The sequence below is a fragment of the Triticum urartu genome, chromosome 2A (genome assembly GCF_056163025.1).
Source record: "Triticum urartu cultivar PI428250 chromosome 2A, HENAU_Tu73, whole genome shotgun sequence".
In the NCBI taxonomy this organism is placed as follows: domain Eukaryota; kingdom Viridiplantae; phylum Streptophyta; class Magnoliopsida; order Poales; family Poaceae; genus Triticum; species Triticum urartu.
This window is the reverse complement of record NC_141874.1, coordinates 201,529,362-201,546,319: the sequence shown is the minus strand read 5'-3', so window position 1 is coordinate 201,546,319 and position 16,958 is coordinate 201,529,362. Positions and strand designations below refer to the sequence as shown.

The window sequence follows — 16,958 nt, the reverse complement described above, 5'->3', positions numbered from 1 at the left end:
CGAGTAGTACTTTGCTTCAAGAGCTTCTAAACTTTCACAATAAGTACTTGAATTCTTATCACTAATGTGAGTTTGTGGACTATAAACACTCCCACCTATCCATATTTTGCTAGCCTCTTCGGTACCGTGCAATGCCCGTTCTCACCTCGAGACTTGGTGCAAACTTTGCCGGTACATCCAAACCCCGTGATATGATACGATCTGTCACACATAAGCCTCATATATCCTTCCTCAAAACAGCCACCATACCTAACTATTATGGCATTTTCATAGTCATTCTGAGATATATTGTCATGCAACTTTCACCATCACCATCTACATGACTTGAGCATTCATTGTCATATTGCTTTGCATGATCATATAGATATGACATGATATTTTGTGGTGCAGCCATCGTTCATCATTGTTATACATGTTACGCTAGATCATTGCACATCCTGATACACTGCTAGAGGCATTCATATAGAGTCATATTTTTCAGATTATCGAGTTGTAAGTAAGTAAAAGTGTGTTGATCATTATTAGTGCATTGCCCCAGTGAGGACATGAATGATGAAGACTAATGAGTCCTCGAAAAAGTGGGGATGAGGTCCATGAGACTGTTCTAAAAAAAGAGGCCAAAAAGAGCCCATAAAAAGGAAAAAGGGGGAAACAAAAAAATGAGAGAAAAAGAGAGAAGAGGTGCTACTATCATTTTACCACACTTGTGCTTCAGAGTAGCACCATGTATTTCATATAGAGTTTTCATATACTTCATGATTATGCTAGTGGGATCTTTACATTATAGAACTTAGCTTGTATATTTCGATGACGAGCTTCCTCAAACGCTCGAGGTCTTCGTGAGCAAACAAGTTGGATGTACACCCACTTAGTTGCATGGAATCCCTACTCCTCGCATCGACTTGGATTCTAAGGCCTCTCCATTGCCTAATGATCCACCGAGTTGATGCGAGACTTTCTCCATATTTTGTCTTCTTATAAACCCTTACCATCATTCTCTATTCCATCCAAAGTGCAAAGTCCATGGCTCATGCTCGTGTATTGAGTGTAGTTAAAAAAGCTGAAGGAGAAAAAGTATGATACAATTGCTTGGTTCGACGCTGGGGTGCTCATGATATATACTTTATGCTAGGAAGACTAAGCATGCTAAGCTATAAGATTTTGTAGGGATAACGTTCTTTAGCATTCTTTATTTTGAATGGCATGATTATTTGTTAGTATGCCTGAGTATTGATGTCTTAATATCAAATTGATAGACTATTGTCTTGAATCACTCATTTCCTAATATTCATGCCATGATTAGATTATTTGATCAAGATTATGTTAGGTAGCATTTCACATAAAAAATTATCTTGTTCCATCATTTACCTACTCGAGGACGAACATGAATTAAGTTTGAGGATGCCGTTACGTCTCCGTCGTATTTATAATATTTATTGTTCCATGCCAATATTTTACTACTTTCACATACTTTTGGCAATAATTTATATTATTTTTAGACTAACATATTGATCCGGTGCCCAATGTCAGTTCCTACTTTTTTGCATCTTTTTGTATTTCACGAAAGATTCATATCAAACAAAGTCCAAACACGATAAAAATTTACGGAGATCATTTATGAAATATTGTGATTTGGGGAGAAATAATCAATGCAAGACGGTGCCCGAGGGCCCCACAAGCCACCTGGGCACACCCAGCTCCCTTGTGGCCAGCCCTTTGGTCGTTTGGAGCCCTTCTTTCGACACAAGAAAGCTAATTTTCGGAGAAAATCCCCTCAGAGTTAACCCTCCTCCCATCTAGGAGGGAGGCCAATCAAGGTGGGAGACTCCCCTCCCCCCTTCTCCCGGTGGTGCCAGAGCGCCGTCGAGGGAACCATCGTGTGACTGCGATCTACTCCAACAACTATGTCATATTCATCAACACCTCCATCACCTTCCCTCGTCTATTACCAGTGGTCCACTCTCCAGAACCAATGTACCCCTAGTTAAACATGGCACTTTATGCTACATATTATTATCTAATGATGTGTTGTCATCCTATGATGTTTAAGTAGATTCGTTTTGTCATGTGGTTGATTAGTGATCATGATTGATTCAAGTTTTATGTTTTATTATGGTGTTATCCTATGATGCCCGCCGTGTCGCCCAAGTGTATGATGTTCCCACTCTAGGTGTTGCAATATATTCATGATTTGCATATTGTCAGGGTTGCTAGAGCGACAGCAGATTAAACTCAGATAAGTAGGTAGTTGTGTACAAGAGCAAAGGAGACTTTACACTTACAAGCTATGATTGAGTTTTATCTTAATGATCTTTAGTAGTTGCAAATGCTTGCTAGAATACAAATCATAAGGCGTGTGATCCTAGCAAGGAACGTGTGTCAAGCTTATGCCTCTCCCTTGTATAAAATTGTAATGGCAGCGATCAATCTACTTATCAATTGCCTAGGACATGCCTCTCACTTTTCTGTTGGAGATGCTCTGCGTTTCTAACACACGCCGGAGGCTTAAGATGGAGCCAGACAGAAATGCATACAACATTAACGTTAAAAATCATTGAGATGGAACCAGACACAAATGTGTACAACATTAACGTTAAAAGTCATTCAGACAAGTAGTTGATAGCTCAAAGCTAAACCTCGATGTTACGAACCATCTCCATCCAATTCTATTCGATGACGAGAGAACAGAATCACACACATTTGACACTTACAACACCACATCTAAATGACTGGAGTCACAGCGGCTATCAAGTCAGGCATCAGTTGAGCCTCCTGCACAATTCACCAGAACAGAAGGAAATCGACAAAATCAGAATAGTTTGGTAGAAAAAGAAAATGACGTGGACAAAAAGGAAATGAAAATACGAAATTCTCCCATGCCAATGCAGATTCAGGCACATTGACACATCGTTCAGCGTCATAGGCCAGAAATTTAGTTCATGCCAGTCATTTTTCCCACTCAATCCAGAGATCACCAGCCTTCCTTTGGCGATCAACTGGAAGTAGAAATAAGCGCGACCTACTATGATGCAAAAATGAACAAACCCACCAACCAACATCCTTAATGGACTATCAATGGATAACCTTACTAGTTAAAGGTGCATCACGAAAATTCTTTCTTCACATGTGTTTATGTGGTGCATGTTCAGAAAACTTGGGGGAGGAAGACAAACTCCTGACATACCTTTCTACTCTACGTTAGCACCTTCAAGAGCCTGAATGCACCAGTAGCAGCAGTGACAAAGCACCTTCTGGGTTGATTATTGCTTGTAAGTGGCGAGGTTCTTCGCACTGGACCAAGTTTATGATTTGGAGTTGTTGTAGATCCATTGGCTATTGAGTTACTCAGAGAGACATGGAGTTGTCCATGGTTAACACGAGACCTAGGATCTGAGCTTGCATGGGCTGGATACACCTTCAAAGGAACCCGAGTTTGTAACACTGATCTCCAATATGGGAAAAAGCTTCTCTTTGTATACGTGGGATCCCATCCTCTGCCTACTTTCTTTCTCACAGCCTGTCACATATTTCAGTAGAGGTACATCATAAAAAAATAGAAACATCCATGCTTCCAGCCAGTACCTCTCGCTTGAGATGTACTCCCTCCATCCCATAATATGATCTTATATTATGGGAAAGGGAGTATTATGTTGATCAATACACAACATTGGTGTTGCATCATTAGATATAAATGATCTTACTGCAGTGTAGTAATTAAGTAGCATGCTTAAGCAACATAAAAAGCTGTTGAACCAGCACAATGCATGGCACAAAAATCACAACTGAAACATGCTTTTGTTATTGCCTCCAACAATTATGTTACACTGCATCTTCTTCTATCAAATCTTTCTCACAGGCAGCAAATAAATTTCAGATGCAGTAGATCATTCAAGAACACTAAGGTGTTGGAAATAACAATAATGTGCAAGCCCCCTTGGTGAAGTCCCAATGTTGATGTTACTTGGAACTTACATAGTTCAGGTATGTTATTAAATTAATTAAGCCTACTTTTTATTGCATTTACCCCTTTTCTTTGGTAAAAAAACCTGATGGGAAACACATTAGGATGGTAGGGATGAACCACAGTTGGAATGCCGTGGCGTTGCAATAGGTGATACGTATTTGGAGGCAACTCAAAGCTGGTATTTAGCTTCCATAGATTGTTAGCTTAGGTGGTGCCGGACGTGTTCCACATGTAAATAGCAATATAATGGTGGACTTGGGGTTCTTTCCCCCTTTCTTCTTTAATGAATGATACGCACTCTCATGCGTATTCAAGAAAAAAAGAAGAGAAAAATATGCATGTAGTTTCTAAACGTGTGTGTGTGTGTGAACGAAAAAGAAATGAACGAATGATGTCAAGTGTGTGTTTGTCTGATGGAGCAGGTGCCCTCTGATCATGGAGTGTTAAGGACCTACTACTGGAATCCCCTACTACATACTTCTTAAACTAACCCATCCATCTCTTGTATAGTTGCCAGAAACGGTCTCTAGTTGGCAGCACAATCACGTCATCTTGGACCAAATAGCACCCTTCAAACCACAGGCTCCAAGAAGGGAATGTGGCCCGCAGTGCGGAACTTGAAGATCATTGCTGGGCAGGCTGGGCAGGCCAAACAGAAGAAAATAGCATGTGGCAGGTGTTCCAAGGCCAAGGAGTAAAAAAAATAGTGTACAAATTCCAAAATGCTGGGCGGGCAGCGGCCCAGCCGTACTCCACAGGTGGTGACCCGGACCCAGCCCAACCCACACCAGGTCAAACTTTTACCATCATCCGCAGGCGCCTGCCGTATAAATACCACCTCACTAGGTTATTCTAGGCTGGTATTTAGATGTTTTGTAGCTCGTCTAGAAGCAGCTTGAACCTGTCCAGGTTCAGTAGCCAAAGTCCATTAGAACATGAAATAACTTGTACTCTATAAATATGGCTGAATTCGCTGCTACAAAGCTGCCCAGCTTTGCAGCACCAACTGTGCTCTAGTTAGTAACCCATTTGTGCTGCCACAAGGAGTAGGCAAAGCTGCTTGGTACTGCTGCACCAAAATCAGTATTAAGGTATAATGGGTAACCCATTTGTGCTGCCACAAGGTGTAGGCAAAGCTGCTTGGTACTGCTGCACCAAAATCAGTACTCCCTACTTCCTATTTTAAGGCGCCTAAACTTTTGCACGAAAATTAGCATACGACTGAACGATCTCCTCTAACGAAGTGGCTGAACAATCCAAGAAAAAAGAAAATGGGTGTGAGAGAAGATGGCCGATCTAGTACTAGCGATAGTTAGCAGAAACTAACAGTACGTGAGAATAACACGGGTTGGGAGGCTTATGCGCCTAATATTGTGGGATTTTCTAGAAAAGGTTAGGCGCCTAAGATTTTGGGAAGGAGGAAGTATTAAGGTATAATGGGTTACCTGTGTTTGTGTAGTGTGCTGCTGTGCCATAAGGGAGAGGCCGTCATTTCCAACAGTTGTGACCTGGAACCGAGATTAGGCCAAGATGAGTACAGTCAGAAGTCAAGAAAACAGGCTTTGAAACAGTATCTGAAAGCGTTCATGGGATTTGTCAATTTGGGAAAATTTTACTTCCTCACGTATTCTTAAAAAAAGTTGATGTAAGATAAAATAAAATGAAAGGAAAGGGCACATATTCTTATAGCTTTCTTTCTTTTTGCTGCCACAATATCATTACTCGTTACTGAACACCATCGGTCTATTAAAACTAGATCAACCCCAGATTTGATTATCTTTACCTTCTTCTCTGCAGCATTCAGCTTGGCTGATTCCATAACTGCCATGTTTGCATCTGTAAGCCCTATTATCCAGTTTAAAAATAAGGGGAGAGATTAAGACTCAGTTTGTTAAACATAAAAAGAATCGCTTGAGCCCAACACACCTTTGCATGACTCTCCGTTTGACTTTCTGCAGTCATAAGGCTGGCTTCAAGAAGTTGAAGACAAAATAAAATAATCAGCAAAATAACCATTTATTCACATAGAAATTTATTGTGTGAAGCAATACAAAGAATAGTACAGGTTTATAGTGTCCATAAGATCTCCAGTAGGGCAAAATCCACACTCCTTGAGAATAGATGAAACATGTTGAAAGACCTCCACATGGGACACCTACATAACATACAAGAGTTGTATAAGGCAATATATCTGTAACATAGATCTACTGTATATACAATGTAGCAATTATATAACCAATTGTAAGCAGCAAGATGATGGAAAGAATTGTTTGGAGGAGAAAACTGCAATTGTGCGATATGAGTTGGAAGGCAATAGAACAGTGCGCAAAGAGTTATCGCATTCAATTCACTACATGATAAACATATTCGGATTCATCTAGACTACTGTATCATGTCTATACAACAACAACAACAACAACAACAACAACAACAAAGCCTTTAGTCCCAAACAAGTTGGGGTAGGCTAGAGGTGAAACCCATAAGATCTCGCGACCAACTCATGGCTCTGGCACATGGATAGCAAGCTTCCACGCACCCCTGTCCATAGCTAGTTCTTTGGTGATACTCCAATCCTTCAGGTTCTGTGTATCATGTCTATCTTAAAGCAAAATCTGTTAACCTCCACAAGTTCTGTGTATTTAACTACACGTTATAATCTATCTAGACGCTTCAAAGGTACGAGTCAAGAACTGCATCACAATTCTGTATATTTAACTACACGTCACAGTTATTCAAATTCCAACTATTTCAAATCAATTTAATTGTTTTGTTTTGGTTTCCCAAAGAGAAAGGTGTCAATTTCTTCAGGCTGTATGATCCAAATGAAGTGCAGACAAACTTAAAAAGGTTAGTCATGAACTGCATACACCTAGTGTTTGTTGAACTACATTGAACTGTCCTCCGGAATCACCGACAAGTTGCTGTAATGAGCTCCAACCCCCTGTTTCTTGGAGGACATGGAGTTTCTAGGCTAAATAAAGTATCTTAAGCATAAATTTTTAGTCTAACATGGATAAAGAAGGCTCATGTCAACGCCTTTAATATACCCCAGCTCCAGCACCTAGAATTTTTGGAGCTGGGAGTCATGCCAAACAGCTGCCACCATAAAATATGGAAGTACTCATTTTACCAAATTATCTGCCACACATCCAGTAAATAAACAGAGAGAAATGACAAAAGCACATGTTCTGTATTCATGCACCATGCAACAGCATTAACCAAACACTTGATGTTGATACGGGCAATTTTACTGCTAAAAATGATACAAGGCAGTGACAAAACCAGAAAATAGAAACAAGTGAAGCCAAGAACAAACAAAATTGGCACTTCACACTATACTCGTGTCAGATAATATTAATATGGAGAAGAGTGTTTCTGTCACCAATGTGCTCACTATTTATGCATGCATTAAGTATTCATTGTAAGACTCGCATTTCCATGACACAAATGCATATGGTACTGGAAAAGGAGCTAACATGCTCCTTCTACTTGTAGTGTGTGAATTCAATGCAGAAAGCATAAAAAATTGTACCTATCATGAACTCATATAGCAATCTCCTTCGCAATGTAATAATATCAAGCAATGTCTTAGAAGATAAAGCACAAAAGGTGCTCTTATAGTTTGTTTGTCTGTTCGATGATGAAGATAAAAGGTGCTCTTATAGTTTGTTTGTTATCCATATACTCATCCACACCAGACAGGGGATCTGATGTGGTTGAGTATATGGATAACTAATAACAGGCTGATTGTTACTAATACTTTTGACATAGAACATTTCATTTAATAGCTATTATAACGGCATTACTCTCATCAATTATTTGCTCTTGTTTCATCATCTCTGCCATCACCTTTCCCAAGTGTTCAGAAATAAGAGGGGTTTGTATCCCATTGCATTATATGACAGGCTAAACATTACAGCAAGAATCAGCTATTCAACCAACAAACCGATGTAAAGTGGATGGAAACTTTCCGAATCTAAGTAGCACCTTGGGTTTGAGTTTCTTTCAATTAACAAGAACAGAATTCACAAACTACACATTCTCACACATATTATCAGGAAACTACACTTCTTTTAGCATGAGCTGCACTGATAGGCCAACAGGTCAACCACTCAGTTCAGCAGAGCCACATGTGGTACGACATGTTATTCATAGTTGTCCAGCTGGTAAAATGTGCAGCTTTATGATAACATTAGCACAATAAGTACAAATCTGGTATAAGGGCTCGAAAAAGTACAGCATTATTAGTTTCAGTTGAGGTGAGAATTATCTTCTTGCTAAGACGGAGCAAGTATAACATTTTTATTTTCAGTTGAAGTGAAAATTATCTTCTTGCTAAGACTAGGGCATGTATTAAATATTAAGTGAAAGGCATCAGAGGTACTGCAGCCGCAATATACCGAAAACACCTTACCACAGAATGCGCTTGAATGTATGCAGAAAGATCTTCACCGGCATGGGAAATTACATCAACAAGCAGCCATGCACAATCGTTAAGCGTCTTCCTTTCCTCCAGAAGCTCCTGTGCCATTCCAAGTGAACCTTTCTCGTTTCTCAAGGCATATGAATGCCTCGTTATACACTTCTCGATGATTTCAAACCCATTTTTCTTACTACTGCCATTTATCTTGGAAGAACTAACCCCACGGATCTGCTCTTGAGCAGCCAGTAGTAGAACAGCAGACTGGATAATTTTTCCATCCTCAATATAATTCCAGAGCTCTTCGAGTAGATTATTTGTTTTCTCTGCAAGCAGTCTAATTGTGTCCAAGAAGATCTTCTGTAAAACAACAAGGAACAATAATCTAAGTCCATTCAGCATTCATATGCAAGCAAGCAATGTTGAATAATCTTTCTATATATCAATGTGTTTCCTCCTATCAAAGTAAATATGGATTAGGGACAATCTCCAAGGCAAAGAAAATAAAATTAATTACTAGCAACAGTTTTTGTATATTTTATTGATGAAGTTTTATCCTTTACTATAAGAAGATACACTGCACATGAAGCAAGACAAGAAGGATTAATAAATGTAAACTTTACTTTCTCTGACAAGTTGAGATGAAAGGATGCCCGGTACTTAGTATCACTAATTTCATTATAACCTGTCAGGGGTTTCTGACAGGTTGAGGTGAAAGGATGCCCGGTACTCAGAACCATAGTTACTCTTTACGTCATGCTGCAAAAGTAGTAATTCGTATAGGGAGGGAAGTGAAACAGACCATTTCAGGTAGACACAGCAGATGAATAAGCTTGTAGACATAATCCTCATGATTCTGGCTGCGAGAAGGATTGTCCTCCAGATTGTCCTCCAGATACTTATGCAGGCAAGTATTCTCAACTGCGACATGGAGCGGGAGTAGATTCTCAATGACATCATTGCCAACTGTGCGCACATTGGCTGATGCACCATGGCGTAAAAGCAGCTTGATCATGTCAACAGAGAACCTTTCAGCAGCTTCATGGAGCACGAAGTATCCATATTTGTTTATGCAGTTGGGATTGGCGTGCATCCCATAGAGCTCAGGTGCCATGCCCTCCAATACGACTTTTGCACATCGCAGGGCATTGAAACTGACAATGAAGGTTAAGGTTTGTGCGGTGATGGTAAGATAAGAAGACATGCCCTGGCCTTCACAGTTCTCGAAAAATCGGAGGAAGCACCGGACACTATCCTTTACAAGGATGTGCTCCAATTTGGCATATATGTCCAAGAAGGCATCACCCACAAACTAGATGAGTCCGTCACAATTGAAAAAGGTGAAAGGCGTCAGTTATCCAACTAAAAACACCACAAAATAAACTGTCTTTTGGTCTATGGAGGTGCTCACAACAATTGAAACAACAAAACCTTGTAACGCAAGCAAGTTGGTGTACACTGAAGATAAAACCAAACATGAGGCACCAACAAGGAGAGAAGGAAAAGTAAGGGGATCTAAAGCTAGCATGGTTCAGGCATGCGAATCCACATGTTCCTATCCAAGCTTCATATATGACAACAACAAACATATTGTTTCAGTAGACTTAAGTACCCTATAATATTACAGGGTTAAACAAAATAACTAATGTAATGGAATGAGTCATCAATCAAATTATGTAAATGAAGGTAACACAAACCTTGGGAGCAGGGTCTGGGATGATTATGTCATTTGCCATGGACTTGGCGATCTTAACTTCCCTTTCTAGCATAAGCTGAAAGAGAGAATGTCAGGAGTCAGCACTGGAAAAGAAAAAATAAGGCGAGAGGAATATCACACAGATGGATAGTTATCATACCTCCTCAACCTTTTCCAAATCAAAACCCTCAGTAACTTCAAAACAAGGGATAGGGGGCTTCGGATAATCATTTCTTACTGTGATTGCTTTATCTTTATCATCTTTGCCCAGGGCAAGTAACTCATTTTTCCATAATGCATTAAATTTTGATCCCATCCTTCCGTTTTCCTGAAACAAGTTTAATATCGAATTATGTTCCAAACAAGATTACTACAAGGGCCACTGAAATAAATCCAGGAAGACCCTGAGATAAAATGAGTCCTATCTAAAATGGATCGCGGATCACTGAAACATAAACATATGCTGCAAATAGAAAATGATGTATTTACTCTGTAAATCCAGAAATGTAACAATGCTAAGTGTGAAATGAAGGGCCGCACAAATTTCTCAGATACAAGTTGAACCAAGTGATAGAAACTCTGGTGCATAGACATTATGGAAATCCAGAAACCAAAAGTTAATTTGATGTTACAGTTGAACAAGTATAAACGATATTCACTGGTTAATGACTCCCACGAATAACTAAATTGGCCTTGCTGATGCCACCTGAAGGACAACGGGACATCTTCACATGCAAGGAACGACTACTAACTAAACAAAAAACAGTAGTTACATTTTGAGTATAATATTTACTTTCATATAAGAAACACGTCATGAATCAGTGCTTATATACAACTCGCAGAGTACATACACACAGATGGCTAGGAAGCAACACTGAGACTAAATACTGCGCCGACAAAACAAGGTGCAGGAAAAATTAAGCTTTCAGTCCAAGGTTCAGATTCGACATTTTGACATGAGGAACAGCACGGAATCTGAGAGCTGTAACCAACAGATGCTGACCCCGAACCATAAGGCAGATAGCTTTCAAACTTGGCCTTACAAGAGGAGTTTCTTGAATCCCGGCCCATACTAGCCTGGCGTTTTCATCACGAGTCTAAAAAACCGTCGGGCTCAGGCCTTGTTCTCGTCCTCCAATCTGTACTGGCCAGGGAGAGCAAGGCCTGAGCTATCTGCCGAAACCAATCTCGTATTTCCAACCACTCAGCATGGAGTGAGTAGGACAGGCCGACAGGATTCCAGAAACCTCACTTCCTGACTCCTCCAAACAACACAAACCCTTCTCGGCCTTGCAGCAACCACGTCGACCCTACTCCAACACCCCTGGCTCCAATTTAGCTGCGTATCTGATGATATATTTCTTCTGGTCTGCAAAGGATTCATCCGCTTCTTCTGATCAAGGAAAGATTCCATCTTTTTCAAGATACAGCCAGTGGTAACGCATCAAATTTGTGATTTTTTGTCACCAGTTCCGTTCTCTTGTACTCTAATTGCCAGGGTAGCTTGTTGTTCTTGCTTTTTTAAAATCTCAAAATCAGGGCATCTCTTTGCAAGGAACTTGTGAATCGACGGTCAGAAAAAGAAAATCAGTAAAACTTGAGGAGAGGGGACGAGACATTAGCTCTTTATTAGAGAACCGTGACAGAGAGTCTTACAGATCGGAAATCAGATCAATCAAGAACGACGCGACAGCAATAATCTATCTAGGGATTTACAATCAGCTTTAGTCGACCGTAAACGTATCAAAGAAGGCCCGACCAACGATTTCTTCAGAACCCTAGGGCAAGATTCGGCACACTTCATCACACACAGAAACCACACATAACAGATCAGATAGCAAACGAGAAGAGAAGGAAGGGCGGTGCTCGTGTGGCGCGCGCGGCGGGAAGGTACCTCGTTCCCGGCTCGCCGCAGATCTGGAAGGAGGCGAGGCGACGGCGCGTGCGTCGGCCGCTCGTCTCGCGCAGACACTGTATGCGGAGAGTTAGGAGAGGGGATGTGTGGTCGGAGGTGCTTATAGCACGCTGTATTTTTATTTTTATTTTTTTGAGTGGTTATAGCACGCTTTATGGTATCGGCGGCGACGCTCACCAGGGCTGCAGGCCCATGCGGCGACAAGGAAAAACAACCAGCGATCGAAAAGCCCAAAGTTTCCAGGATCGGGCGCCCATGCAGAAGGTTACTTGGCCGGCCCATTAAGCACGAGCTCGCTCGGGTCGCTCGTCCCTCGATCCCAGGTCGCTAGTTAACAATTCTCCAGCTTTTATGTACTTGCCACTATCAATTTCCGTTGAATAAAGTTTGGTAACACCCCCTCAAAAGAAAATTAACAATTCTAAACAAGGTTGCTAGATTACTGTTCTTTTTTTGTGAATAGTCGCTAGTTAATTGTTGACCACGACCATGGACTACTAACCAGGTTGTTGACTGTTAACTTTCACAAAAAAGTTCATGGAAACTTCAAAAAAAATCTTAAATTCGAAAAAAAAATCATGCATTCAAAAAATATTCATGAATTTGAAAAAAAAAACATTAAATTTGAAAAAAAACATGATTTAAAAAAAATCGAATTCAAAAAAATCATGATTTTAAAAAAACATGGATTTGAAAAAAATGTGGATTTTCAAGAAAAAGTTCGCGAATAAAAAACGGCCAAAAAAGGAAAAGGAGTAAAACCAAAGAAAAATGGCCAAAGAAAACTTAAAGAAAAAGAAAAAAACAGAGTGATTTTTTCAGGGTTGCAAGTTGATGCACAAACAAGGAGGGAAAAAAGAGTAGTAGCCACGAGGATAACCAAAGTGATCTTTTCAAGATTTTGGATTCAACTATTTAATGTTGTGATTAGATTCATCTTAATTACTTCTCTAGTAGTTGTGGATGCTTGCATGGAGGGTATAATCAGTAGGTATTTGTTCAAGTTAGGACAATACCTTAGCTCTGGTCCACCCACACAACACCTATTACGCAATGAACGTTAACTCAATGAACCGTGGTGAAAGTAATTTGGCCATATCCCCATGTGTTCTCAAGAGCATTTTAGTAACTAGAAGAAACACCATCGGCTTGTACACGCGTTGGGCCGGTCGTACGCCACTACGGGCGTCATGCGATAGAGCGTGGCTGTTACACGCGTCCCCCTATGGGCCTCATGTTCCAAGCAACGACGGCCTTATTCCTTCTCGTTCCCCAATGTGCTAGCACATCTCTTCTATTCCAGCGCATCTCCAACTAGCTAACCCACACCCTCTTCATGTCCTTTCCATGAGCGCCGCTGCTCGAGGGGGGGGGGAGACATGCGCCCTGCTTGATTCGTAGGCGAGATCGCCAGCGTTGGAGGCTAGGGCGCCATGGCCCTCGTGGTCATGGCACACCCTTGTTCCTCAGTCGACGAGGGCGCATGCTACAATTAGCGAGCGGCCATGCTACAACCGGTGCCACGCGTTGTCGGGACCAGCTGCACGTATTGCTAGGACCAGGGGTCACCAGCGCCGGAAAGCTACTACAACTGGCTGCGTGCTGGATTGCTGGAACCAACGACCATGACAACATTTTTTGTTGCGACCGGCTTCTTGTTTTGCTAGTACCAACCATAATTTTTACTATGACCCATTGGCGACAAGCATTGTTTTTGTTGGAACCAATGGTTTCTTTTGTTGGAATCATACACTAGTTTCGTTGGAACCATGCATTTTTGTGTGGCTTTTTCTCTGACAAGCGCCATTGTTTTTGCGGAATCATGTTATGTTTTGTTGGAAACATGCCATTCTTTTGCTGGAATCACGCCTTGATTTTGCTGCAACCAGCGACCACAGGGATCGTTGTGCTGCCGCCGGTGAGTCGACCGGTGCCGCAGAAGAAGCATGCGCGGGAGATAGTGGTAGGTGGGGTGGAGGAGGCGTCATTAGCGCGGTGGATGGTCGAGCAGAGTTGTTGTTTTTCTCGAGTTGCTTACTGCAGAGATGGGCAGAAAAAGGTGTGTGCGTTGACTCAATCAAGGGCTATCGTGCGGCTGCTAACAAACTGGATCAAGGGCTGCTAGGCGGCCGACCAAACATTAGACCGGTCGGTTGGCGTCTATCATCGCGCGACTATTTATCTTGCTACCAAATTATCTATCAAAACTATCTTACATCATTTGTAGTGGAACCTTGCTCAAAACTACTTGTCAATTTCTTCTGCTCCTCATTGGGTTCGACACTCTTACTTATCGAAAGGACTACAATTTATCCTCTCTATTTTTAGGTCATCAAAACTCTTTTCTGGTGCCATTGCCGGGGAATGTAACGCGCTTGTAAGTTGAATTTGGTAAGAAAACTTTTATCGTGCGTTCTAATTTTTATTCTCATTTTCTACTATGAAAAACAATCCTTTGAGAGGCTTGTTTGGGGTGACATGTGCACATGTTGAGGTGGTTAGGAAGGAACCCTCACATGCTGAAAATATCTATTATTAGATTCCTCTTGGTATTTTGGAACAATTGCACACTAACCATTATGCAGAAAATTGAACGGTTCATCATGATATGCACTTGCTTGTTATATATGAACTTTGTGGAATATTTAAGTTTGCAGGTTATCAAGGGATGAAGTAAAGAAGAAGATATTCCATTTATCTTTGGAGCAATGGTTTGGCATGGTTTAGCCTATTGGATAATCCGCACTGGTGGGACTGGAATTGACTGAAACTGGAATTCCATAAAAAATTCTATCCTATGCATCTGGTTCATTGTGATAGAAATTTTATCTATAATTTTTGCCTCGTGATGGACAAAGTATCTCTCAGATTTGGGGGAGGCTTAAGGACTTAATGCTCAAATGCCCCAATCATGAGCTCTCGTATTATTCATAAGTTTTATGCTAGGCTTTCTCTTCGCAATAAGGAAAATTTTAATACTTCTTCAGTTGGTTCTTTTACGAGTACCCAAAATGATTTTAAATGAGATATTATTAAAAGAATTAAACGCAATGCTGAAGATTGAGAAGTTGACAAAGGTAAAGAGTCAGGTCTAAATCTTGAATATGATTGTGTTAATTCTTTTGTTGAAACTGATGCTTTTTCATGGGGAATGTATCCGGTGCACCCGCACTTGTGGTGCTACCGGTGCACCGGATGCAATAGAATGTTTTAAAAATTCTCAAAAATATCTATCGCATTAATGCAACATCAATGTTTGACGTCACAAAATTTCGTGTAAAAATTTGAGATATTTTTTGAGATACAAAAATGACAAATTTGACATCAGTGTGATAATAGGCCAAATCTAAAGCCCAAGTTATGTTATGTACTATTCAGTATTGAATTTGTTATTTTTTTCAAGTTATGTTTTGAATTTTAACTTGAAATTTTGTGACAACCTACATTGATGTTGTATGAGTGTGCTAAATTTTTTTCAGAATTTTTTAAACATTTTAAATGCGCAATGTGAGTTCGGTGCACTGGTAGCACCACAAGCTCCGGTGCACCAGATATTTTCCCCCTTTTTCATGAGCTTAGTGCAAAATATTGACTTGATTTTGAGATAGTTGTCAACTTCTGTTAATCTATTGCTTCACATGTTGATCTCTCTAAGGAGAAATGGTTTAAATATCATGAACCCATTAAAGATATTTGTAAGGAGCTTATCATTGCTAATACTGAAATACAAGCTTATACTGTTAATCCTATTGTGCCTAGTGCTTACATTGAAAAAGCCTCATTTTCCTACTACAATTAAGGAGCACTCTAGGGCTACAACTATGATTAATAAAAATCATAATAAGGCACCTAAACATTCTGAACATATTAAAGTTGAACCTTCAATAGCCATGGTTAAAGATCTTTTGGTTGAAAAGGTTGATGGGCATGTTTGTTTATTTTTGTGAGCAAGCTTCTAGGATCGCTAAGCATCATAAAGATGAAAGAGATAAATATGTTAGAGTTGTTGGCATGACCGTTGTTTTTGTTAAGATTGGTGATCATTGTTATCATGGTTTATGATATGGCTAGTATAAGTGTTATTTCTTTCTCTCTCTGCCAAGAAGTAATGCATGATATTTCACATGTTGAGATAGAGGAGATTGATGTTACTATTAAGCTTGAAAATAGTTTACCTCTTGGGATTGTTAAAGATGCTGAGTTATTTGTGGTGAGATCAAATATCCTGCTGATTTCTTAGTATTTGGATCTAAACAAGATATTTTTTTGTCCCATAATTTTTGGTAGACCATTCTTAAATAATGTTGGTGTTGTGATTGATTGTGTTAAGTAGAAACTTAAAGTTTAGTTTCATGAATTTAATATTTCTAGGTTCACCAAACAACATCATGCTAAAGATTTACCTCATGAGGACGTAATTGTTAGTCTTATTTCTATTGTTTTGCATCATACCGATCCTTTAGAGAAGTACTTGTTAGAACGTGAGAAACAAAAGTGTGGAAAAGGACAGTAACATTGTCCCTTCTCTCTTTTTCTCTCCTTTTTTTCTTTTATCTTTTTCTTTTCTTTTTTGGAGACTCCTTTTTTTGGAGACTCTTTCTCTTTTTTTGGAGACTCTTTTGGCCTCTCTCTTTTCTTTTCTTTTATAACCTCACATGGGGCAATGTTCTAATAATGATGATCATCACACTTTTATTTTCTTACAACTCGATAAAACTAATACATGATGACTATATGGATGCCTCTGGCGGTGTACTAGGATGTGCAATGATCTAGCATAGCAAAGATATCAAAAAACGGACAAGCCATGAAAATATCATGCTAGCTGTCTTACGATCATGCAAAGCAATGTGACAATGAACGCTCAAGTCATGTATATGATGATGATGGAAGTTGCATGGCAATATATCTCAAAATGGCTATGGAAATGCCATAATAGGTGGGTATGGTGGCTGTTTTGAGG

The 16,958-nt window shown here is 40.1% G+C and overlaps 1 protein-coding gene across 1 annotated transcript; it reads right to left on the bottom strand.

Moving 5' to 3' along the window:
* Nucleotides 1–2,721: 2,721 nt before the first annotated feature.
* Nucleotides 2,722–10,396, bottom strand: LOC125554548 (meiotic drive suppressor JIEYAO-like). Its single transcript, XM_087541146.1, has 11 exons — nt 10,241–10,396; nt 10,082–10,156; nt 9,187–9,696; nt 8,379–8,744; nt 6,028–6,119; nt 5,891–5,934; nt 5,748–5,809; nt 5,410–5,472; nt 3,384–3,517; nt 3,206–3,314; nt 2,722–2,772 (listed from the first exon to the last, which is right to left on the bottom strand). Exons 1-11 carry the CDS (start codon nt 10,394–10,396, stop codon nt 2,722–2,724), a joined length of 1,662 nt encoding a protein of 553 aa, XP_087397272.1.
* Between the last annotated feature and the right edge of the window lie 6,562 nt (nt 10,397–16,958).